This window comes from Macaca fascicularis, chromosome 6, assembly GCF_037993035.2.
Source record: "Macaca fascicularis isolate 582-1 chromosome 6, T2T-MFA8v1.1".
In the NCBI taxonomy this organism is placed as follows: Eukaryota; Metazoa; Chordata; class Mammalia; order Primates; family Cercopithecidae; genus Macaca; species Macaca fascicularis.
In genome coordinates this window covers 129659727-129686241 of record NC_088380.1, presented here as the reverse complement: position 1 = coordinate 129686241, position 26515 = coordinate 129659727, and the positions used below count along the sequence as shown (strand labels likewise).

Below are 26515 nucleotides of genomic sequence, written 5' to 3'. Positions count from 1 at the left end.
ATACCACACTGGAACAATCAATTTTGTAAATGATTGCAATAATCAAGGAAATTGCCTAATTTATAAATCCTTGCATACAGCATTTTAATGGATTCCTCTATTTTAATGCTGATGCCTTCAAAGCTAAGTGAATTGTTGTCCAGGCTGTCATTACACAAAATGATAAAAACATTCCGTCTGGTGGGGAAACCACATCTCATGGATATTCAGACCCTCAACCCATAATCACTCATTTGTGACTTCCATGAAAGTTTTGCACCGCTGAGCCTTTGGAAGAGCAAAAGAGCAAGCTTATTTGTTTCTGCATCTTTGTGGAAATCCCTGTTATAGTTTTGGAATTTGAACAAATTACCTGTCATTGAATTGTAATGCACTGGATGTGTCCCCCAGTTCTGACAGCCTCATACTGTAATAGTTTTCCTCTCTCTCTCCTTTTTATCTAATGCTGTGCCATTTTTTTACCACCAAGCCTCAGAGTCAGCAGGCCCAGAAACACTGAACTCCCAGATCGTGCATCACATCAGCATGGATGATGTTGGATGCGCTGAAGCAAATGTGTGATGTCCCAACCCTTATACTCCCACTAACCGGTAAATCTATGCAGTCTACCTGGAAATCCAGGCTGCACACTTAGCTCTATCCCTAAGCCTGCCACACATAGATTGTTCTTCTCAGTTAAACCTTGGTGAATTGATTCCAGCCAATAGTGTGCTGTCAGTACTTTACTTACTGCTCAATCTCACTAACCTGACATTTATGGTGCACTGATTGGCCTCTGTCAGTGGTGCTGGTTGTAAATTCACTTTGAAAAGCTTTGTGTTAACAGCCTTCAACCAGGCTCCAAGAAGAGTACGAATAGGCAGCCTGACAATTGCTCGACCTCCTGCCCTTATTACAGTGAGTAAATCAGGGTTTGAGCCATTAGGCTGGAGCCTGGGGCCTACACAAAAAGGATTGACATGACGAAAGGTCAACCTCTGTCACACATGTGTAACAATTTGGATAATGGAATTCTGTAACTTATCTGAGTGAGGTGGCAAATGCTTACAAGGAAAAGTATATATTCTGCTCTGGCTTCTCTGGCTTTTATGCTAAGTACTTATACTGAAGTCTGTATTTCTTGTGTAAATATACAAGGAATGTCTGAACTAATGAAATCTTGGGGTATATACGATCCTAAAAAAGAATGAAAGAAAAAGAACAAAGCAGTCAGGCTCATAGTTGTTCCACACATAGGGTTCTTTAGCATAGCAAATGTTTTTTCTCATACTACCAGTGTATTAAATCCACCTTCTGAGACAAGAGGACTTTGATATTGTAGGTATAATCCCCAGCTGAGTAATACGTAGTTTTTCATATTCAATCACAACAATTTTTAATCCATATTATACTACAACTATAAGTGATTTCTGGGTAACACAATAGATATTCTCAAATTAAAACTGCTTTAATTTACACAGTGAAATAAGAAGGATCCCCTGCAGGCTTCTTGAGACCAGTGTTATCGTATGACATTTCCATCAGATCACTTGCTGCCAGGCAGTTACTGGGGAGGGCAGGTTTCATTTACCCACTAACCTCTAAGATTCTTTCTCTTTTTATACCTTCCTTTTAAGTCAGTGTGGGAAAACAAACAAACAAAAAAAATTACATGGTGTAAGAAAATATGCAGTTATGGACCAGTAAATATTTGTGAATTATTTTCTTCATATTGACAAAATGCTATCGATAAAAGATGCAATTTGTAAAAAATAGATAAACTGAACTAATGAGAAAAATAGTCCTGTGGATACAGAACTCATCAGTCTTTATAAACTATTTGTAGCTAAAGCACTGTAGTGTCACATGCATGTTGGGATTAAACCTCACTGATGTGAGAATGTCCAAATGGCTGTTATAATATTTTTTAAAGCAGAATTATTTTTGGACTTAGAAAACCAAGGGTGGCACTGTGCAGCATGATACATAAACCAAAAGGACCAGAACTTTAAATGGACATTTTCAAAGCAACTTAAAGTACTAAGTTTTGACTTTTAACACAATGCTGGAAACCATTCCAAGAGGCGGCAGATGGTTTTACAGTTTATGTAAAACTACAAAATGCTCACACTCTATCAAATGGGCACCCCTATAAAAGACATCTTCAAATCAAATGAGGCAAAGCCAGAGAGATACACCAGCTGTTACTCTGCATAATTTAAAACATAATAGTAGCATTGCTATGGTTTATTTTTAAGGAGAAATTATTTGAATTTCACAAATTTGACATATTCAAAACCAAACTGACAGGCAGACTACTCTATTAAATGATAAATTGCTGAAAAACATGATTTTTACTTCAATATAATTGCGACAACTACATAATTCTATCCCCTAGTGTTTTGGTGAATCACGCCAAAATGAGCCAAAGTCTATAAAACAGAATATGGAATATATAATTACAATACTATCACTGGGACAACTTTTAAATGATTCTAATTTAATTGAAAATGATTAATTTAGAATAATTTTTTCAACATCTAAATACATATAAGTGGGTACAGTACTGTAAATATGAAATTGAGTCATTTATAGAAACATACATATATTTAAAATATGAAATCAATTTATTTTCTTCTAGAACCAACTACCTATGATGGTTTTGAAAAATAAACATTTAGCAATATGTAATATATTTTTAATATTGGTTTTCATTAATATATCTTGACTTAAGCTAAACAGTAATGATGAAAAATAGACCATTTGCTTAACAGCAAAACTCTTATTAAATCTAAAATATTATGGCACAAAACAAATCACAGAAAGGCTCACATTATGTTATCCCCCTTGATTTTCTAAAGAAAAATAATGAAGGTTTCCACATAGTGCAAATGAAAACGAGACACTCAAATTTACTCAGGCAAAGAGAAGACAGGTTCTGTAAAATTAAAGCCCTTTCTAGTATCTTAACTGTAACACTAACAAGTCCCTACATTATTTCAATTAGCAGGATAATTTTTCTAGGGTGAAAATAAGTGCAATTTATTTTGTCATTCTTGCTAAAATTTCTTGTCAAGTCAGACACTGAGTTGAAAGGCCTGAGTAATTCTAGCCTATCTTAAACTGTAACCTTATTTTAAACTTCCGTATTTTATTCCAGTAGAATTTTAAGTATACACTGGGTACATTCCTCAGGTCCAGTCATATTAAATTCTGATGTTAAGCAGAAAGAGGAAACCATGTGCAACTAGATTAATTTATCTCAAGGGAAAGGGGGCACATTAATAATTGAGATAATGTTTTCATAAATGTTGGAATCAAATGTGCCTTTTCACTTCTTTATTGGAAAACACATTAGGATAAAATTATCTCATTCTCATCAATAAGACCTAATTGCTGAGAAAGATTGTTTTCTTTGGAAAATATTGAGAAAGATTTTATTTCATATTAAGTCCAAATAGCCAGAAATGTATCATGCATCCAAGTCTTGGAATAAATATATATAACCAAGGCAAGTCATTGTCTGATGCATCCTGCAATGTTTTGTTTTAAAGTATCTGAATTTATTATTGCTTAAAAAACACATTAAAATTCTGATTCTAGAAGACACTGGCAAAAATAAATGACTAATGATTTGGCTTTTAGCTTGTAATCTTCTTAAACTATAAAAACTAAAAAATTACCTTGGCTTATTGCAAAACAAAAACAAAAACAAAACTCTCTTGGAATTTCCCATAAACACCCTGAAGAGTCAAAACATATTGAATGTAATGAAATGATATTTAACTTTCTTTAAATTGCTGTATTTTGAAGAACTATGATTATACACAAAGAAAATATTAACTGAAAAAAATGATTACATGCTTACAAACCAAACAAGCTCTCCATGGCTGATGTATATTAAATAACAAAAAGTCATTTTTCTACAAAGAAAATCAAGCTTTTAATGATTAAATAAAAGGAGTAACTAAGGTGAATCTGATTGTTTCTGCAATAAGCCTTCATGTGTATAATAAAGTACAACTTTACTAAAAACAATGAACTGTAAACTGAAACAAAAATCCATCATCTACTTGGAAACCGTGACGGGAAAAGATTAGCAATCCATTTATTGTACTGAAATAAAGATAAGTAACCCTGGTAAGATCCATCAGGACCTGAGTATTGAACTTGAAATAAAAAGACATTTCTTCATTAGCAAATGACTTGAAAAAATGTGCAGAAGACAAATGATTATAGTTGCCTTTTAAATAAAATAATCATGATTCAACTGTTTTTAACTTTTTAATACACTTTGTTGACTTGCTATTCTGGAAGACATCTAAAAGAAAAAGTTTTTGAAATGGATAATTATTACATGAGTCATTAAACAATTATTGCCAAACATCTCCTATATACCTACAATGTATTCCACTCACTGATTCTAATATGAATAATATGATGATTTTTAAAATTTCAGAATAAAATTTAGAAAGAACTAAAGAAAAGAACTAAAATTTAAGAAACAATCTAACATTTGGAATATTGTATTACAGAAGGAACTAAAAGTTAAGGAACAATCTAACATTTGGAATATTGTATTATAAATGTAACAATTCAAACAGTCATGTTTCATAAAAATAAATTATAATGCTTAAAAATTTTAAACCCATACTTTATATCTTAAAAATCATTATGCTAATAAAAATCTGAAACCTATTTTATAAAGTAAGTATTTTATTTTACAAATGGACATTGGCACTAAGTTACCTGGCCCCAGTTAGTCGCATTTCACGTGATCTCCCAGGAAACTGACACATTTTGTATGGCTGAAGTTTTAATACCCCTTCAATTCCCAAATGTATCTTATTCTAACTGTTGCTACAGATAATTAAAAAATAGATTATGTCCTGAATTTAGGAGTTGGATCCTGTAGATCATCCAAGCATACACCCAGCAAGTCTTTTTTCTAACAGAGAACCAACTCTAAGAACCACCCCAGCGCATTCAACTCACATGCCCTGAACAATAGATAAAATTCACTTTATATCTACTGAAGTACCAAGAAAAAGAAAAACACTGGCTAAATTCCCCACTCTCTTCACTACAACAAAATTTCAACTTCATCAAGTACAAGTAAAGGTAGAAAAGAAAGGTTCCATAGTTTTCAGTGTTAATATACATTATTACAGTCTATATGTTTAGTGGCCTCCTGCCAACGTCCCAATCATTCAAAGCCTTCTGGGGGGGAAAAACCCACAATGAACTGTGAGATTTTTTTTCATGTTTATGTCTTTGTCCCCTGGCACTCTAAAAATAGATAGGCATCAAAGTGCAATATAATAGTGTTCAGTTTTAACATATTCAGGTAGAGTAAATTTGTACTATTGAACAATTGCTGTACGATTTTCTTAGAAAAATATTGGCAGACCTTTAATTATACGATATTAGAGTTCCTAATAACACCACTGGAACATAAGAAGTACCTGAAAGTGTTTTATAAACTTTAAACCACATTGGAGGTTACAACTAATTAGTCAGAAACAAAACCAAAATGTTTCCAAACCAGATGCTTTAAGCCGGGGCACTGCAGGAGATAACTATAGGGTAGGTAGCTCACTGGCTTCCATGTTCTTATTTTGGGCTGCCGGGCTGTTGACTCATACACTCAGCTCCTCCTCCATCAAAACAGGCTTTGCAGACACAGGCCTCAGGACCCCATCCCCAATAGTCACGGGAGGGTTCTGGACACCAGGTCTGTTTTTCACACTGTATCTCCACGGCCTAATACAGTGCTGGTCAGAGTGGACACTCATCAAAACTTTGAGTAGATTAATGAGTCCCATGAGTTTTATTTAGTGAATATAAGGCAGCTCACAGTGAAAAAGATCATCTTGACAGGCCAGCAAGCCAAGTATGAGAGGCAATCTCTTGCAGAAATGACCCATTAATGGAGCCCAGGGGTTCATGTCAACTTGGCCCCTGGCATTTAAGAAACTTGATTTTCTAGCTATTCCCACTTTATTCTACCACTTGCCCAGTTAGTCAGATTTACATATTGCTTGAGGGTATGACTTCTGGCATCTTGTATTACATAAGCAACTTTCCTTGGATGGAGGTGTCTAAGATTGGTAGGAGGATTACCTAATGCTAAGCATCTATCTCTTCAGAAGTGAACCTCAATAATCCACCATGATGTTTTGGGAGAAACCTCAGGCTGACATTTTTCAAATAGGTTATTTTAAAATAATTGCTTCAGGTAAGATTGTGCCATTAAAGTATTATCCTCAACTGGGTTACACCAAAGTATTCAGTGTTTCCACGTTCTAATTTTCCATCTTGATGAAGACTACATAATTTCCGTTCATCAGAGAGGCAGCAGAATTTGTGATTTCTGATTCCCAATATAATTTGCCTACTTTGGGTCCTTTGAAAGTTGTGAAACATGTGGTCTCTCACGTTCAACACTGACAAAATTGTTTTTATCTGAGAAAAGGGGCCAGTCTCTCCTTCCTCCCCTCTGTGCTTCTGTTCCTTTCTGCTCACTACACAGAAACACACTGGAAGCGCTTGGAATGGGACATAAAGGTCACCCAGCTCAAACATTCTAATGCCCACCCTCCTCTGTTCCATCTCCTCAGCTGTTTTCTCTTTTTCTCAAAGTTCAGAGAGACCAACAGTCAAATCCATTCTAGCTGGAATGGAGGTAGGTTAAGGTGACTCTGTCTTCAGACACCTGTAGGCTCTGTTTCCCTGGCTATTGTGTCAGCCCCAGTTCTGTCAGCCTCCTTACTGCAGGTGCCTCAGACACCAGGCATCTACAAGACCAGAGAAATCTATTCTCCGCTACCCTCCGGGAGCCAAGGGAGGCTCTCTTCGCAGTTGCCATCGCCAAAGGCCAGGCTCCCTGCCGGCCAAGGCTCCTGCTGGGTGGCGAGGCACTGTGCAGCGGGCCACTTACCTCCCAGAGATGCTGCGTGTTCCTCACGGCGCCTGCCTGCACCTTCTCTGGGGGCAGAAGCACGCCTTGGAAAGGTCCAATCCAGGTGCCTTGCTGGATCCTCTGCGCCGCGCAGATGCCGTAGGCCAGGCCGGGCACTGTACTGGTGCAGAGGCACACCTCGCGAGGCAGGTCCCGCAGCCACTCCGGCAGCTCCGGCGGGGGTGCGGCGGCCGCAGCGCTGCTGGTGCCCACGAGCCGGCGCAGCGAGTGCAGTGGCCCGTGCATAGGGCACTCGCCGTTGCGGTTGTCCGCGCACATATCGCAACCTGCGGGAGACAAGGAGGAGGAAGGGAAGGGAGCGGGTTAATCCGGCCGCTCCGAGGGGACCATCTTTGAGTAAACTCCCGAGACAACAGCATCATCGCCCGCCTGGGTAAGCCACCTTCGAGGAAGGTGATGCCTTGGGGGCACCAAAGCAACTCAGAGGAGGAGGAGAAGAGAACCCTCGCCGCTCCCTTGGAATTCGCCGAGCCCAGATCTGCCTGGTACCGGGCCAGGACTCTAGGCTCCCCAAAAAGCCTTCGGATCTGGGAGCAGATAGCATGTCCGCTCTCCACGGAACCGATAGTTCCAGACTTCTCCTTCCCGTTTCAGTCTCTCTGCATCTCTCCCTCTGTCTCTGTCTTTGTCTCTCTCTTCCCCACTGTATCTCGTTGCTTCTGACCCTTTCGCCCATTCCTAAGGTTTCTATCCGGAGTTTCAGGATGTGTTTATCCTTGTATTGCGGGAAAAAAAGCCCTTCTCTTGCCCAGTCTGCTAACTCGAAGAGATTCTATACTATTCGTCTGGATATTTAGCTTTCCTCTTTTTACAATTACACAGGAGACGATTTAAATTCACCGGACGGGGGGCGGGGGGGAGTCTATCGCGGGTGCCATTCACACTTCCTTCGACCCAGAGACTCGGAGTCTTCCTCGACTGCCTCCCAAACGCCCACGGGACAGGGCAGAGCAGGCCTGCAGCCCAGTAGAGCAGGAGCCGCAGCCCCAGGACTCCAAAGGCGCGCCCGCACTGGGGTCCCTCAAGCGACCAGTCAGTTCTCCCCCAGGCACTGAAGCAGGGCGGGGACAGGTGGGGCAGGGTGGGACGGGGGTGCTGTTCTGGAGGGTTTGGTGTATACGCTCTTCCTAGACACCGGAAAGAAACGAATAGCAAATTTAACGATCAGCGTAATTGTTAGAGAAGGCACCAACTCCTGCCCTGACGGCTGTTCTCCAGGCTAAACGCGATTCTGTCTTGCTATGCAATGGGTGAAGCTGTTGATGAAGCTCTCTCTCTCTGACACTCCCTAGAGCAGCCTGCGCAAGAGGGACCCCCACCCTCCGGGTCGGGCGGTAGTGGGCGCCCAGTATCCTTCCACTCGAACTGGGCGGGAAGGGGGCAGGCGGCCACGGGAAACAGAGCTTGTGGCGACTGCGCTGTCGGATCGCAGCGCCCTCCGGGTTATTAATGGGCCTGGAGGAGCCGCCGTGTCTGCGCCTCAGCGCTGAGGGCCTGCCCGGAGAAGGTGGCCTCGGCGCCCGCCGGCGCGACCCAGCCTCCTTGGCCCAGCTTCCCTGAGGAGCCACGGCGACCCCGCGCAAGTGTCAGGCCTATGGCACTGGGCCTGACACCTGGCGAGTCCCGCCTGGCGGACACGGTGAAAGCTGGCCACCGGTGGATGTGCCAGCGCGGGGCGGCGGGTGGCCCTCGTGGCATCCAGGCACCTGCCGTAGGCCTTGGCCGCAGCCAGGCCTGGTGGATCACCCTGGATGTGCCTTATCTGCGCTGAAATGGCCGAAACGCCCGAGAAACTTGTGAGTCCGCATGGAACTTTTGTGTAAGGAACACCTAATCGCAACCCAGCATGGTAAGGAAACCCTCGATTTGCCATTTGCTTCGCAGCAAAGGAGGGCTGACTATGTAAGCATCCTGTCTCACTGGAGAGGGCTCTAGCCAGCCAAGCCTTCCCTTCAGTCAGCAGCTACTACTCCACTCCTCCCAAGAGAGCTGAAGAATTAGGGTCGCAAGCTTCTCAGAAATGTCCCCAGACCTCTGAGGTGAAAAGCAACAACTTGTTTCCCAAAGTAGAGAAGTGTCCATGCCGCTGGGTCTCCCTCACACAAATGCCCTTTTCTGTCCCTCCTCTACCAGCAACACGAACTGTTGTTAAAATTCTTCCAGACTCTGCTTTTGACCCCAGGGCCTGGATGGAGTATTCTCACACTTATCCATATGTCAGCCCCTCTGAAACACACACACTTCACACACCCTCTCAAGCTTATTGATTGTGAAAATAAAAACTTCAAGACATTTTGGGAATTACATGAAAGACAATAAACACAATTACAGTGCATACTATGTGTGAGACACCTGTCTGGAACCAACAACCAGCATATTATCTAAGTATCACGATTCCCATTCTGCAGATAAAGCAATTTCCAAGCCCTGTTACTCCACCAAGAACCAGAAGCTAGAAAGTGGCAGAAAAAGGATTCACAGCCAAAGCTGCCTGACTGCAAGGCCCCTAAACCCAGAGATTTTTTAAAAGACTAATGAAAGCTGGGAGAATTTAACATTCAAACTCATGACTCAATTGAATTGAAATATTTCACTGAAGTAACTATTTGGGGGCCATGAAAATTGCTGTAGCATGATTGAGTTATAGAGGTTTCCCTCTTTCCCACACTCTTGTGTTTTCAGACATTAAAGTAAGAGAATGGATAGGAAAATACATAGATAATGTCTATAATTTTGAATGTTATTGTCTGACCTCAGAGACAGCCTTTCAGCACCTTTGCAAAAATAGGTAAAAGCAAATGACAATAAGCAAAGGCAATATGCCCATGGAAATAGAAATAAGTCACTCCAGGGAGTTGCCTAACTTATTTTTTTTTTTCCTGCTCAACTCAATGATGCAAATGGTGAGAAGCAAGAGTGTTTAGTGTTCATTCCCTAGCAGCTTGTACCAGAGATTGTCAACTTCCAACATGGTTCTCCACACGTCATCCCATCAACTACATCAGCATAGGTACCACTACCCTCAAAGACAAAAGCATACTTCTAATATTTGTAACGCATGATAATAAAACTGTGGCTAAGGCCTTTCTCCAAGAAGTCCTCTAAAGCCGTCTTCAACTTATTGTTTCATTTGTCTCCATAAAGAGTTGAAAAACTTAATAGTAGCATTATGCTACTATTAAGAGTGAATAACTGAGGCTCTACCAATATCTAGAAGACTACCTGTGTGTTAGGTCCACAGCAGGCTAGACAAAGTCAATCAACTTTAATTAGTGCACCCAACAAAGGTCTTCTTAATTCGTGAACCACTTCATGCTATATCAAAATATTCTGCCAGAAAAGTTGACCAACTGCCATCAAGATACATGTTATATTCCAATGTTATTTTTTAATACACAAAATTCCCCCACCTGAAACATTTGGGTTCTAACTTATGTCTGAGTCTCAGGGTAGCTTGAGGATATTCAAAACAAGTAACATTTCTTGGGGTTGACAAATATGCTCAAGACAAACATTCTAGCAGAGTATAAACACCTACATGAAAAGGTTTGAAAGAGAAGTAGGCTATATGCCCAAACTATATATAAATGTATATATGTCATTATATTATATATACACACACAGAGCATTCCAGGGCAAGCAATACATAACACAACTACTTAAGTTCCTAACAAGGAAGCAAGTAAATGTTCATACTTTCTCTTAAAATCAGGGGAAGAGTTTTTGTACAAGTTCATAATTGTTATTCATAATTTTTTTTTTACATTTGTGAGAGATTCTTTCATATGCTCTAAGCAACACACTTTGAAATGCCATTTTAGCATTAGGTAATATAAGAGATCATGGTTCCTTTTCTATCTTGAATAAATCTGTCAATGCTCCTGTTTAAGGGTAGGGAAGGTGCTGTCATTAGGTTACAGACTTGTTCACCTACTGGCATCAGAAGGCCAGGCCAAGTGCAGCTAAGAGCAGACTTTCACTCTTAATTTCCTATCCTTCTGTATTGTTTCAATGTCTTTAAAGTGCAATAGATCTTTACAATATATCTATTTTAAGGTAAAGGCAGCAAAGCAGACCATGGTTTTCTTTTCTGGAATTTCATTTCTCGTTCTAGGAAAGGTGAAATATAAAACGCTTCTGGGTTTTTGGCTTGTGGAGAGGCCAACAGTCACGTGTAGGCGCGCCGGGAGTGCGCGCTACACCACATCTTCACTCCCCAGTACCTGCCCGAGGCCTTCGCTGGCTCTCACCCACCCTGTACGTAGGAAATCAAGGAGTAGGTGAAAAGCTTGCTTCCCCGCCTGGGCGGCACTACCCACCCGGGCTGTAAATCCTCCCCTACCGCCGCCAAGGTCGCGGCCCTCAGTCCCACAGGCCGAGACCTGAGGGGCCGGCGTCCATCGATCCCAGCCTGGCGACGAGGACCCGGGAGTGCAGCCTGCTGGCAGTGCCGCGTGAGCCCTGGGCGGGGAGGGGCGTGGGGGCTGGGCAGCTGGGCAGAGGGTAGGCAGGCAGAGTGCCCGGTCCCGAACCTCCCGCGTGGGGTTCACGCCCCCGGGGCTCCAGCCTGCGCTCCCCCCACTGCCTTCTCGAGCTATAGGCTAGATGGGATGGCTGAGGGGGAGCGATGGGCGGGGTGGGGCGCCCAGGCCTCAGGGCCGAAGGCTGAGTTTTGAAGGTCCCACCCCGCTCCTGCCCACGAAAAGCTCTCTTCTAACATGAGGCGTGGCCGCCGACATCACCCACGATCCGACGTCCCCACTGCACCCCGCCACCCACCCGACACTCCTCCTCCACCCGGCAGGGGTCTTCCAAGCCCCGGGAGAGGGTCTAGAAGTAGATCCAGAGGCGAGGCGGGTTTGCCTGGCCGCTGGAAGGGGAGTCAATTGATTGCAGTCTCGACCCTGCGGGGCGGCCCAGCTCGTGGGAATCCTCTCAGGAACTCTCCCTCTAGGCGAGTTTAAAGCTCCCGGCGAATCGCAAAAGCTCTAGGCGTTCTTTGCCCTGCCTGGCTGCCGGCTTGGCCCTGGGACCAAGAGGGAGAGACAAAAGGAGGAGGGCAAGAAGGTGGGAGGGAGAAAATGTGGGTCTTATTTGTCTTCCGATGACTGTATTAATAAATTAAATGGGAGCGCCAGTTTGTGAGGGTGAGAGAATATTGCGCGGAGATAAACCTCGCCGGCCCCTGCCCCTGCGAGGCTGCCATATACAATGCGGAGATGATGAATAGGAGCCGCGAGAGGAGATCGAAGCGGGTCTGGGCTGGCTCCACTCTCTCCTACAAAACTATAGGGCAATTAATTGTGGCTTGTCCCCTCATCCTTCATCTCCTGGTGGCACATATCGATGGAGATTACTGCTGATGGACCATTTTATCACCTTAAATAAACAGTCGCCACCTCTTCTAACCTCAATCTAATATATGGCTCTGTGTTCGGTTTCAGGGCGCTAGATAACGAAAGATGTAAAATAGCTAAATCATGTGTGTTACGGGATGAGGCTGGGCTTACACACACACACACACATACAAAGAGAGAGAGAGAGAGAGAGAGAGAGAGAAACACAAAAGCCCACGCACTGAAGCCAAAGCTTTCTCCCACCCGGACCACGTCTGAAATCTAAGGTGCTTGCTGGTCTTTGATAGAGGAGGCGCAGGGCAGAAGGGGCGCAGCGGATGTTCCCCGGTAGCACGAAAAGCCTGCTGGTGTGCCACAGGGCTGGAAGTTGCCCAAACAGGACCTGCGTTTTCCACCTGGGTGGGGAGGGACTAGGGAAGGTCAGAAAACACTCGCCCTCCTTTATCTCTTTCCTTGACCCCTTAGCAAGCAACCCGACAAACCAGTGTTAGGCTCAGACTTCCTTTTCTCTCCCCAGCCCCTCTCCCTAAACCCTTGGAAAGCGTGGCATTCCCAGTAAGGGAGCCTCAAGCCCTGCTCCCACACCCATGCACACAACGGCGCTGTTTCCAGCACTGTTCCCTGCGCAGGAGGGTTCCAGTAAATCGGGAGGGGACAGAGACCCCTCCCCCAACTGGGAAAGTTGCAAGGTGGTCCAACTCTCCCCCCAGACACCCAAAGTGGCTCAGTTCCCGCCTCCCTCCCAGGTCCTAGGGAAGCACATCTTCACAAAAAAGGCATGAAAAACTAATGGGCTCTGCTGAGAGAACAACTGAGATGCTCCTCAGACATGCCAGGCGCACCCATGACTGTCTCTCTGTACTTTTCAAGAGTAAGTGACAATGTTTCCGGCAACACACCAGCTCCCAGAACCCGGGAAGAGGCCACTCCGATGAAGCCTGACTAAATCAATGACTTCAGGCAGCCCAGCAGCAAATGAGGGCAGAAATATTAGAGGGGGGAGGAAGGGCCCCAACCCCCATTTATATGGCAGGAGGCACCACTTGATTTTTAAGAGAAAGCAGCAGCAGCAGCAGCAGCAAAGCATTCAGAGCTCTGGTGGAAAGCGTACTTCAGTCCCAGGGTAAACTGATACGGAGTCAGTAATATATTGGAGAAGCTCACCCGGGCTAGCTTGCAGTTTCTGCTGTTTTAAAATCTTTTAGAACGAAAGAGAGCTACAAGCCCCGTCACTATAACATTTGTCATAGATGCCAATAAAGTTTCAAGGTGAAACTAGTGTTCCTAAGTTCTTTTCTTACAGAGCAATGATACGTATTGCTGATCCTAGGCAAAAAGTTACTTCGCTATAAGGGAAGGGAGAAGTAAGGAGGCACCCCCTGCCCTACCCTGCCCTTTTTATTTCACCTTGTGAGAAAATGAGAAAACAACTCAATACCTATCCTTTTAAGCATGAAGTGAGAAAACGAAACAATGCTAAGTGGTCACTTCACAGAATTCTTTTAGAGGGATATGACAAAAAAAAAACTAAAAGAAAAACTAGGGAAATCTATACATGATAAATTAATAGGAGCTTCTCTCTGCCTCCACCCCCACTCACATACAACTCAAGAATGAGGAGAAGCTTCTCTTTTTCACAGCCTTTCAATAACCATTATGCCAACTTCCCCTGCCAAAGGAAATGACTTTCCCAGTATTTGTATTTCTGACTTGTTTTAAGCCCCTATGTAGATTAAACTCAATCACGTTTCATCTTTGTAAAAGTATATCCCATGGCTTCAAATGAGTGCCTAAGCTTACTTGTCCAGAGAAGTTCCTGGAAGAATGGGAGATCTGGTCTCCCAGCATTACACAGCGGTATCTCAGCTTTGTATTTTCTTTCTCAATTGCCCTTTAATTAGGGAGCAACGTGGGGTGTAACTCTAACAGGACAATCTAATTTTCTTTTTCTTCTGTCTTTTCCCCTGCACTTCACACACTGAAACAATCTAGTTGGCTCAACAGGAGATACGAGAAGATTAACACAACATAAATCATTTAAATAAAATTGTAATTTATTCTCTCCAACCAGAGAAAAAAGTTACCCAGGCAATAAACTGGTTCAATACTCGTATATTAATTAGGACTGTATCCTAATTCTTTCTCGGATTAGTCTAAGTTTTCTTTGGTGAAAATGTATTAAATCTTCAGACTGCATTGTGAACAGTACAGGAGCTCAGCACACAGCCAGGGATTTGGGGTGTACTGCTGGTGACTTCTCTAACATATATTTAATTCAGAAGTGAAATTGCAAGATTGATGAAGCAGTCTCAGCCTGCAATGGCTATATTTCACTTAGCAGTAAGACATGCCTTTTTCAAGGCACTTTAAAAGTCTCTATTTCACAATTTAAAATAATTGCTTCAAAAACACACATTCAAGAAATTCAGTAGGAGATAAGTATTTTTTGAAATCTGTTGGGAGAGTATAATTTTGTAAAACTTCCTGAAACTCTGAAATACAAGTCTTCTCAACTGCACAGCAAAATAAGAGTTGAAACCACTATTTTAAGCCAGTGCTTTACCCTCCAACTTTATAAAGAAAAAGTAAATACGATTACTCTTTTTGTTGGTAATTATTATCTCCGTCACAACTATGTCCAACATAATGAAAATATTCATAGACCTCAATCACGAGGCAGTTGCCCAGTGGTTTTTTCCTCAAATCAACGACTTAGGGAATCCTTTAAAAAGCTATAACTGAACTTATTTTGCTTTAAAACGAATTAAGAAGTTCACAGAGCAGTAGACATTTTGCAAGAAGCAACTTATTCAAAATTGAATAAAAATAAATGTTTTTAATTAACTTTACTGATACAGAAGCCAGACGAAGGAATGAGATGAAGAAAATAGCTGAATGAATGCTGATCATTCAAATCCTGTATTGCTTTCAATCTGACGCTCTTAACATACTTTAAATGTTATCTCCAGAAGTCTCTGAAAGCACGTTTAACACTCCCAACACAGTATAGGTGTAAACACAGTATAACTTCTGAAATTATCAAAAAGAAGCAGGTATAAAGCAGTACATATTGTTTGATCTTCATTTAGAGTTTTGCTTCCAAATCGCCAAATAGAACTGTACTTGTGATAAGCGTTTCAAATTGTGGATATAGGAACCGAAGCTACAGGAATCCTGATGTTTAGTTAGGCATTTGCTATTAACTTGGAGGAAGAGGGGAGTAAGCGTCTTTTACTAAATTATAGTCACCGTAATTTCTAAAAACAAATATATAAACCAACATGGGTTATGAATGTTTGCGGGGTCAAAGGTGCGCGGATAAAGCGGGATCAGCTGAATCAGCGGAGAACACAAATTTTCTTCTCAGTAAGTAGCAGTCATTTTTTTTTTCTTTTCCGCCTTTTTAAATGAACAGTAGATCTAAGAATACTGCCTGCCTTCAAGGAGAAACGGACTCAATATCAACCAAAATTCCTACTCTGGTGAGGCCTCGCCAGCGAACAGCTTCCGGCCGGTTCCCCCACAACCCCGCGGCCCAAAAATGACCTGACGCAGTCACCACCAGAGGTGGGGTGGCGAGTAGCAAAAACAAGCCCTGGTTTGCGTGCTCCCCAGAAACGCTGAGGGTCCCTCCCTCGTCCCGGCTAAGGTCAGGCAGGGCCGGTCCCAGACACCCCCTGTCACACGCTGCCACTACCCGTCTGGCCCCGGGCACTGTCCAGCGGGAGGGCAGAGGTTTGTTAAGCCGGGTCCACAGGAGACTCCGGCCCCAAACACTTGGGACTGTGAAGCAGGTGAGGAGAAGGAAGGAGGGAGAGGGAACCCCAAAGTGCCACCGGCCGTCCCATCCGTTCTCTTTCCTTCTCCAACGCCAGAAAACTTTTGTCAGAGATCCGGGAGGCGCGGGCCAGCGGCCAGGACCAGCTGCTCCCCCCCCCCACCCCCGTGTCACTCCTATCTGACCCGCCTCCCTGACAGGCGCCCGCGCCCGCGCCCGCCGGCGCCCCGGGAGAGAGCGCGCGGGCTGCGGCTACGTACGGTTGTTGGGGTCGCTGGTGTGCTGGTTGAGCGGGATGATCTCCATGCGCTGCTGGCCGTACAGGTAATAGTCCAGCTCCTCTGCGCTGCAGCGGAAGCGCGGGGCGCCCCGGCCATCCCCGCCACCGCCGCCGCCGCACTTGGTGGGCCCGGGGCCGGAGGCGGCGCCGAGGCACAGTTCCTTGGGGGGCAGCGGCTCGGCGGCGACGGCAGCGGCCGCTAGAGGAGCGAACACCGGCAGCTGCGACACCGGCAGGGCGGAGAGACCAGCCAGCGCGGCGGCAGCGGCTGCAGCAGCGCAGGAGGAGGCGGAGGATGCGGAGGTGGAGGAGGAAGCCGGGGTGGACGAGGCGGAGGAGAGAGAGGCGGGCCGCGGGCGCAGGCTGTCTGGCGGAGGCTCGGCGCGCTCCGGTGGCGGCGGCGGCGGCGGCGGCTGAAGAGGCTGCGGCGCGCTCAGGGGACCCGTGGCGCCGCTGCCCTTGAGCGGGCCGACGCCGCCGTGAGGGAAGAGTTGCTGCCAGTGCTGCAGGTAGGCTGGGTCCACCTTGAGGAAGGCCGAACCGCCGGGGTCTCCGGGCTTCAGCATGTCCGACGCCTCGAACTGGGGGCAGAGGGCAGGGAAGAGGGGGCGCGTGAGTTGGGCGAATGGAGCCGGGAAGAGGGCCGCTGGGACCCTGGAGAAAGCGCCCGAGCCGGTGGTTCAGCCGGCGGCCGCCGGGTTTCGCGGCTCCCTCTTCCCAACTCCGCTGGGGCTCAAAGTTTATTCCGAAGCTGCGGCGCCGCACAGAGGGAGCTGTGTGCACCCCGCTCTGCCTCCCCGATCGCAGCGTCCAGCTCCAATCCAGCAATGCTGGGGCCCGACAGGAGGGCGCTGCCCGGTAGAACTCGGCTGCAGGACGCAACCCCCGCCCTCAGCCAGCGCCCGGAGCCGACCTGAGCCGGGGTGGCGCAGCGCCCGAGCCGCGCTGGCCTCAGATGCCAGAAGGCGGAACAGTCTCGCCCCCCGCCCCCAACCTAGGACCACCAACCTTCCTATCTACCAAGCCTTAGACTCTAAGTCCCAGACGAGCCTCACCTTACCTGAAAATTCGGCGCTGCCAGTGGGTGCGTGAGTGTGTCTCGGTGAGCGTGCGGGTGTGCGGAGTGTGCGCCTTGGCTGCGCTACATGCCCCTGGGCAGCGCGGGAGGAGAGTCCTAGAGATTGTGCCGCCCGGAGCCCTCCCGACGTGCGAGCGAGAAAATTGGAGACCCGCGGAGGGCGCGAGAGCGCGGGCGGACCTGGGCGCCGGACTGAACCGCCGTGGGCTGCTGCGCTGGGCCGCTGCCGCGTCCTGGCTCCTTGGCTCCACGCTCTGGCAGCCTCCCGGCTGGACACGTGGGTTTTACGACAGCACAAAATACAAGTGTGTGTGTGTGTGTGTGTGTGTGTGTGTGTGTGTGTGTGTGTGTGTGTGTGAGAGAGAGAGAGAGAGAGAGCGAGAGAGAGAGGGAGCGAGAGAGAGAGAGACAGAAAGAGAGAGAGAGAGAGAACGAACGGACGGAGAGGGGAGGGGAGGCAGTCCAGAAGAAGGGGAGGGGAGAGGGAAGAAGGAAGTTCTAACTGGGCCCGACCCACACCGCCAGTGCGCCTTTCCCGCACAAACTCCTCCGCCCTTCCATCCCCAGTTTTTTTGGCGTGACGTCTCCCGCTAGCCTGTTGTCTCTTTCTGCCCATGATATGTCTTTTCTGGGTCCCAGCTCAGTGCCCTGATCTTAAAAGCAGTGGAAATGCGGCAACCGGAATGCATCTCCGCACACGCTGTAGTGTCGGCGCTGGAGCAAGCCCGCGCTGCCGAGACCGGGTTTGCGCTTTTGCCCGGCTCAGTTTTTCCTGGAGTGCTTCTGGGTGCCAGAGTCCACTCGCCCGCCACTCAACCTCTAACATAAATCCTCCGGGGAGAAAAGTTGGGGTCGGAGCGGGACGGGTTGCGCGCTACAGTGAAACCCTCTGTCTGCAGCCCAGGAGGCAGGCTTGTAGGTGCAGGGAGGCGTGGGACCGAGGGTCCTGGGACCGAGAGCAGCTGGTCCTGGAGGGACTCAAGCCTGGTCGTGGGGCTGGGAGGTGGCTGCGATAGAGTCTGGACACCACCCAGCGTTCTGCCGACCCCCTCTCGGGTTGTCTTCTGGAGGGCTCTTTCCCTCTCCTTGTTGGGGCCCGGAAGCAAGTATCCAGTGTTACATCTGGTGGCACAACTGCTATGGGACACGGGCGAGGCTGTTTGCAGTCAGCTGCCTGCGGCTGCCCCCGGAGGTCATGCATAGGTTTCTCTACCCAAAACCTGACGTTAGAGGGACAGGGTGGGAGTGCAGCCCCACCTCCACCATGCCCTCTCCCCAGACTTTGTGCCAGGGCAGCCCTTCGATGCAGTCTGGCGCCCACGAATTAGGCACTTGCCCCCCAGCTCTTCCTGGCATTTTCGGTAGTAGATGGTAGAGAGCACAGGCAGGGTGTGTGAAATTGACCAATTCAGGAGGTACTTTCCCATCGCCGGGGTTCTGGCCATACCTCAAAGAGAAGAAACGGCATGTATCTTTCTTCAAACAACCTAACTTATTTAGCACTTGCCAGTCTGAACAATTAATAGCCATTCTTTCCTGATTTCTGCTTGTTTCTTTTTCTTTTCCTACCACTCAAGTTGTCTGAGCCTGAGAAACGTGCTGTTTAGACTTCATCCGGGTCTCATGCAGGATGCTTCGATGTTGGTTGGAACGGAGTTGAACCGAAAATGTTTTGACTGGCGTCGTTATGACAAGGTCATCCATCATTGTTGGATAGATTGATAGCACCCAAGTTTAAGGCAGACGCCACGAGGGAAAACCCACGGCGCTGTGGTCCCGGAGGCTAACCAGGCAGTCTCCGCAGACTTCCAGCAACTCCATCGGGAGGAGAGGATGAAGTTCCAGGCCCGCTTCAATTAATCTGCTCGCAGAACTGCCGAAGAGTGGTCTGTCGGGCCACGGGAGAAGAAACAAATGCTGTTTCTCACACTCTCCTGGTTCATTGCTGAGAAACCAGGACACTCCTCTGTTCTCTGGGAGAAACAGTGAGCTCCAGGGATGGAAGTCCGGACTCCGGCAGCGGTCCCGTCATCTGCCTTCTTGTTTCTGCCCAAACCCAGCTACTTCCAAGTGCATGGTCCCCAGAACTGGAAGTCTCAAAGAACCTCTACCAGTCCCAACCCCGCCTCCCCCCTACCCCTTCACCCCCTGCCACCATTAGAAAGGATTTTGAAATGCTAGTTGGAGCAGCTGCTTCGGTGGCCTCATGCCGCCCACACTCTGGGAAGCAGAGGGGGCAGGGTTCCTCTCGTAATAAGATTAGCTGACCTGTTAATGAGAGCTTTGGACGTGCCGAGCGCGGGTAGGCGCTTTACGTCCATTTAATCCACCTAGCAACCATGCGGGGAAGGCATTATCATTAACCCCCCATATTGTAGATGGGGACCGCTGAGGTTCGGAAAGTTTAGATGGGTTGCCTAAGGTCACGCCATTAATGAGTAATGGAGGCGGATTCAAACACCGTTCGGTGAGGTGCCAAGTGCATCTACTGCCCACCCTAGTCAAACCTGTAGCCACTCGGTCCAGACTGACGCCAGAGGGGGTACCATGGGAGAGATTTGGCTGCGGGGGCCAGGGAAGAAGCTGAGAAGGCAGCGAAGTCCCCCTCGCCCACTACGTCTACAGGTGGCGTACCTGGGTTATCCGATTCAAGCTTCCGCCCCACCCACCCTGGGCACAAGTCGATCCCGAGGACCCTAAGGCCCAGAGGGTACAGGGACCTCCCGTGAAGGGGGCAGGAGAAAGTTTGAGGGAGAGCCCCGAAGGCCCGGGAGCGAACGAAGAAGTCTGGAAGGGAATAGACCGGGAGTCTGGACCTCCCGCGCTTCTCCCCAGCAGGCCCACGGCGCCGGGCTGGGCACCTGCCTCCACAGCGGCTTCCCGGATGCCAGCGGAGTTCGGCTGAGGCTGGGTCGGCGTGGTTCCCTCCCGGTGCGCAAAAGGGCGCGCAGCAGCGTAGGCGGGACCCCCGACGCTACGCGCGCTCTGAGGGGCGCTCCCCCCTCACACAGTTGACCCTGGGCCCGCTTGGTCACGGACACCCTGGCGCGTATCAGTAGTTTTTAGAAAGTGAGCCCACCGACGGCAAGGACATGCACCCCCTCAAATCCGCTCCCCCCACCCCCTTCAATACTGAGAAGACCGCGGAAACAAATCACTTCGACCACTTAGAAAGCGATCAAACCTTTATAAAAATCCATGGCTCCCAAATCGATGGGTGAATATTTGCTGGGAATTTGTTCCAGAGGAATAAATAAGGAGCCTGAGTGTATTAAATGCAAACGGGGGGACACGGTGGTGTTTTTCTTCATTGATTAACGACCTCTAAAATAAAACAAGTGGGAAGAGGAGCCAGGATCGATAAATTACCCAAATTCATTATTTTCTCGAGCATTTTCGCCCCGAAAATTATCCTTGGGAAGCCCATTGTACCCTGAGCTGGGAGGGGAAGGATGGAGCTGGAGGCCAGGATAGGGAGGGAGCAGCAGAAGGGGTAGGAGGAGAGAAGGGGGTTTTGTCCAGGAGACCCTCTATCTGATTTCATTTGACATACAATTCAAAAGTTTGCCTTTCATATTAATTATGTTTTCTTGATGGGGGAGTGGAACAAATGGTCGGTTGCCTTTGACAGGACTCCAATAAAGGATTCAGGAGCTCTCCGCTCTGCCCTGGGTGCTCCTGCTTCTAGGTTTAAGGTCACGGGTGGCTGAGTTAATAATTCATTAATATAGACATTTATTCAGAAGGGTTCGCTGAGATCCACTCTTCCTGCCTCCTCCCAGAGATTTATTTTCCTAGGAAATGGATGGGGGTGGGGGGTGGGCTGCAGGTGAAAGGAGAGGGGCGGGAAGAGAAAAAGAAAAATGGAGAGAGAACGGCTGGATAGAGCTAGGAGGAATCTTTGCTAAGCCATATTAGCAGACAGGTCCCTTGAGCCTGCCAGCAAAAACTTGGTTGAAAATGTGGTATCCAAACAGCACAGAGACTCTGGCCTGCGGTGGCCCTTTCTCCTTCCATACCGGTTCATTCGCTTGTTCAGAAAGCTCCTTTCCTCCATGGTTTGGGACCAGGGAAGAGCCTTCTCACTGAGGATCTTGGATTGCAGGCAAAAGGGGAAAGCGCTGAGAAAAAAAAAAAACAAAAAAAACCAGGACCCCACCCCCATCCCTATGAGATTCCCAAGGGAGGAGCTTTGAAACTTGCCCAGACTTGGAGTCTAAGGGAACCTCCTCTCCTAAGGGTACAGGCAACTTCTGGAGGACACTCTACCCCTCAGAAATGGGATCATGGAGAAGGGGGTTGGAGGCAGAGACTGAAAGTAAATAGTAAGTAATAAATGAGTAATGGTCAGATGGGAATAAGTGCCATGAAAAGCAATAAAGAATAGAGGGAAAGGGAGTGCATGTAGGTGGAAGGGGTTACATATAGTGGAAGGGGTTACATACTGTTTTACATATAATGGCCAGGGAAAGCTTCTCTTAGAAAGTGAAATTTAAATAGAGACTTGAAGCAAGAAGATGCCAGTTTTCTCTCCAGAGCAGGATATTCCCTGCCCTAACCTATAACCAGTGGCTAAAGCAGTAAAAGGGACCTCTCCTGAAGAACTGTCAAAGATTTGCCTCCTCGCTACTGGCCACACTTGCTTCCCTTAAGCTGCTGTGTACTACTTGATATCCTTTCAATACCTCCATTGACTATTCTCATCAGTTGGAGTCACCTAACTTGCTGGTAACTTAGACCCTGACACAGTGACCCACCACCAACTATCCGGACCTCAATTTCTTCAACAGTCCAAAGAAGGGGTAGGACAAATGCAGTGTTCTGTCCTGAGCTTTTATGAAGCAGCTACTGAATTCTGACCCCCCACTCTATTACATATTTTATACCCCACTCCTGCATCCTGTGAGTCTAAGATGTGCAGGGTGTAAAATGTATTGCACAACTGAAAACTGGAAAACCCTCACCATTTCTTTTAATCACTGCAGTCTGCCCATTGATCCCTTTGCATCTTCACTTGTTCGTCCTTACTTAGTGACAGAAGACAGTGCCAGCCACCATTGGAAAGAAAGCGAGCAAGGAGTGAGGCAGAGAAGGTAGAAGGCAGTGAAATGCTTAGCTCGCAGAAGCCAGCTCTGGCCTCAGGTGATGCAGCAGGTGCCTCGCCATTCATCTGACACACCCTCCTCTTCTGAGGCCTTGGCAGTTTAGACATGTCCTTCCCTCAGCTTTCCTCCTCTCATAAAAGTACTTGGAAGTTCAGCTCCTCACTTTGCCAGGTCAAAAATGGCCTCTGAGTCTGGGAGACCAACCCCAGGTGATTTGTGACCACTCTCTTTCATCCTCCGCCAGGACCCTGGCAGACAGCACCTGTTCACATCACTTGAAATGCAGCCGAAGCCTCCAGCTCCTTTCACCCTGGTCACCCGACAGCTGCCACTCAAACAATGCCTCTCAGCCACCTCAGGCCTGATTTGGATTTGACCTACTGACCTTGAGGTGAAAGGCTCTACAGTCCATTATGAATCCCTGGGGCCAGTTCATTCTTCCAGGAAAGCCTCTAAATATATCATTTCCGTTTGCAGGGAAATCAGCTATTATAATTTGCAAAGGTCTCGTGAGTTTAAAACATATTGGTGGCAGTTCAGTCCCATAAAGATTTAATGAATAGCCACTGGGTGAAAAACAACTTTTTTTTTTCTTGTCTTGACAAGTCAAGGAAAAGAGAAATAATTAGACAAGAATAGCTATCCCTTCAGAAACTCACACATTCCCTTCACTATCTCCTTCCCATCCCACTCTTTCTCCAGCAATTTAATCTTATATTTTTCCAAGCATCTGTAAAAATAGACAAGCCCAATTATCGTTACCTACAATTTAACAGCTATACAGAACATCTAATGAACACCTACTGTGTGCACGAGACTATTGGTAGAGATCTCTGGGACAATCTCCTTTGAAGCTCTTCTAGCAAATGCTACCTGGTTCAAACACAGTCTTCTGTTGGTCACCAGATTGTTGCTTAAATTAGTTGAAGCCTATAGGACTTCAGTCATAACCAGGATGAGGTAAGCATGTTACAGTGCATCTGTTAGAAATTAGAAACATATGCTATGGTTGATTCACATTCTGAGGGTTGGCAGTTCCTAGGCATGGTAGATTCCCCTGAGTGCCCAGCAACAGTCTCTAGGAGTGGCTTCCAGCTACCATCTAAATGAGGGGGTTCCTGAGGCTTCCCCCTTCCCAGGGCCGCTTGAGGAAAGAGAATGCATATCCTCACAGCAGATCTTACATATACCTAGAGGAACCCAAGGAAGCCTGTCTGCCTCCCTCATCATACACTTTCCTGTCTGGCTGCATGCCCTTACCCTCCTCTGAGCTAGGGTGTCAGAGGGTGACACTAAGGCTTGTTTTCATTGAATTGTTTCCGGTGAGTCTATGTTCTCTGTGTAACAGCCTCTCAAAGAAAAAAGTAACCTACTCTTAGTTTCCTTTTGAAACTGGAAAACTTGTCTTTAAACCAAAATAAAGACACCATGCAGGTCACTGTGAGGAAAACCAAAAGTGTGTAAATTGTGGTACCCCTGCCTTCCATGATCTTATACTGTGGAAATCTTTCAGAGACTTAGTTTCTTTCTATGATGCCCAGGTTCAAGAGCCAACAAGTGGCACAAGAGTTCAGAAGAGAAAGCCATCACTTTAGGAGATAATCAAGCAAAGCCTCACAAACGAGATGGGCCATAAAGATTGTGTGCATTCAGGTGGGTAGGGAGGAACTGAGGAAAGGTGTTCTAGGACAGGGGCTGTCTGAGCAAAAACCCAAAAACTGGACCCTACACAGTCTGAGAGGCCCAGGTGACTTTTCTTCCTCCATTCATGAGAAAAATGACTGGATAGCTGGCTGCCCTCCCTAAGAACCAGGACCTCATCTCCCTGGGGGTCCTGAAGCCATATTCCATAGATTCTGAAAGATGCTTTTATGAGAATGTTGTGACCTAAAATATGTTCAGGCTTAAGTCAGAGAATCAACTCACGATTAGGGTAACTGAAAAACAGTTGAGGGCTCCAGGATAAGGTCATCAGTATAGCCCATATTCCCCTGGACTGTGATTTGGTGAGCTTGGCAATGCCATTTCCTAGCTCTGGATGGCACAAACTATGATTTTCTGAGCTGCACTTTTTAAACTATAAAGAACTATGATGAAAAAAAGAATGAAGTGAAGTTTAAAAGACTAGTGATCCAGATACATCTGAGGTAAAGACCATGTAGGAAAATGTTTTAGAATAAGCAAAGACACTCCCCAAAGATCCTTACAGGTTAACCATAGTTATATAGCTTGACTGCATCAGCCCTACTTCTTTTTAACATGCCTATCTCTCAGACTTTGGGGACAAATGACCACGGTCCTCTATCTTCACATACACACAGGTGCACCTGCATAGACAGTCCCTCACAGACTTACACCAACTTAGTCTTCTCTCCTTTCTGTAAGGGAGAAGGGAGTGGAGGGGCTCCTACTCTGCATTCTGGAATGAAACAACAAAGACGAAGAGTGCCAATCTGTGAGGAAAAGATCTTTGGGAAGACTCCAAGTTACATGGTTAATCTCCCTTCAAAAAAAAGAAGAAGAAGAAATTGCAAAAATGCAACTTAGGATTCCTGACACTCAAAGAAAAAAAAATTATTTTTGCATCGATAAGACTGCCAGATTCTTAAATAGAATGTTTTAAAAGATGAATAATCATAAAATACGTTATTAGTCTATTTTTATAATACAATAATTGACAAGTGATACTGGAACATTGATTGGAAAATTACCATTTTGACAATTCAGTGGTTAACAACTTGATTTTTAAAATGTTGCAAAGTTTGAGCATATTTTGGGCATCTCCTTCTGGTCTGTCTACAATGGCAAGCATTTTTCATTGAAACATATGTTTGGGTGGACAAGTATTTTATTTGGCAGAAACCTAATAGTTTAAGTATAGATTTTAAAGTCAACTATTTGCTCCGTAAGCTAATGTTTTCAAACAGAGGCATTTTTCACAATTGTTTCCTCCAAACAAATGTTTGTCTTGGAGCCAGTAGAGGTCAAACATTCCAGTAAGCTTCCCGTTTAGGACTGTCACTGCTATTCTGTCACCTTCAAGATCTTCTGTTGGTCCCATTCTCTTACAGATTTCCATGAGTTTCTTTACAGGGCTAGTCCCCCAAAAAATGATTTTTTAAGGTGAGTGCAAGCATTTTTAAAACGATTTTTTTCTTGGTAAAAATGAATTGGAAGTACATTCACGTTTAGCAATGTTGTATTTCATTTGTGTAGATGCCATTTTGCTTGTGGCATGATTATTGGCACTCTTTGTCTTTTCATTGCCAGATAGAGAATGGGTGGTATGAGCCCTCCGCTCCATTCTCCTTGACGAAAAGGAGAGAGGATCAAGTTGGTGTGAGTCTGTGAGTGACTGTGTGTGTGTATGTGTGTGTGTGTGTGTGTGTGTGTGTGTGAAGATAAAGGGGCCGGGCACAGTGGCTCAAGCCTGTAATCCCAGCACTTTGGGAGGCCGAGACGGGCGGATCATGAGGTCAGGAGATCAAGACCATCCTGGCTAACACGGTGAAACCCCGTCTCTACTAAAAAATACAAAAAACTAGCTGGGCAAGGTAGTGGGCGCCTGTAGTCCCAGCTACTCGGGAGGCTGAGGCAGGAGAATGGCATAAACCCGAGAGGCAGAGCTTGCAGTGAGCTGAGATCCGGCCACTGCACTCCAGCCTGGGCAACAGAGCAAGATTCCGTCTCAAAAAAAAAAAAAAAAAAAAAACCGATAGAGGACCACTGTAATGTATCCCCAAAGTTTGAGAAGTGTATTAAAAAGAAGCAGGGCTGATGTAGTTTAGTTATATTACTGTAGACTCATTCAACTGCAGGTGGCAGAAATTATTTGAACTGATATCTACTGGGGAAAAAAGGATTTGATGGCTCAAATATTTAAAAAAAAAACAGGTTATGGTTTTCAGGTTCGGATGCATTCAGAGGTTCAAACAACATCATGAAGTCTCAGTCTC

General features: G+C 46.4%; 1 protein-coding gene and 1 long non-coding RNA gene across 7 annotated transcripts in view; one reads left to right on the top strand and one right to left on the bottom strand.

Annotated features, from left to right (window-relative positions):
• Positions 1-17713, bottom strand: part of PRDM6 (PR/SET domain 6) — a 122062-nt gene extending 104349 nt beyond the window's left edge. For all 6 annotated transcript variants that reach the window (XR_012414039.1, XR_012414041.1, XR_012414038.1 and 3 more), the window contains exons 1-3: positions 17437-17713; positions 16357-16957; positions 6920-7227 (exon numbers count right to left, since the gene is read on the bottom strand). Coding sequence is in view for 2 of the 6 variants with exons in the window: in XM_073994102.1 (XP_073850203.1) it covers positions 6920-7227; positions 16357-16942 (894 nt within the window). In the remaining 4 variants the exon portion in view is untranslated. The remainder of the gene's footprint in view (positions 1-6919; positions 7228-16356; positions 16958-17436) is intronic.
• On the top strand, positions 16328-21113 carry LOC123574028 (uncharacterized). The gene is made up of 2 exons (XR_006698842.3): positions 16328-16885; positions 19032-21113. It is a non-coding gene; the product is annotated as an uncharacterized lncRNA (long non-coding RNA).
• The last annotated feature ends 5402 nt before the right edge of the window (positions 21114-26515 follow it).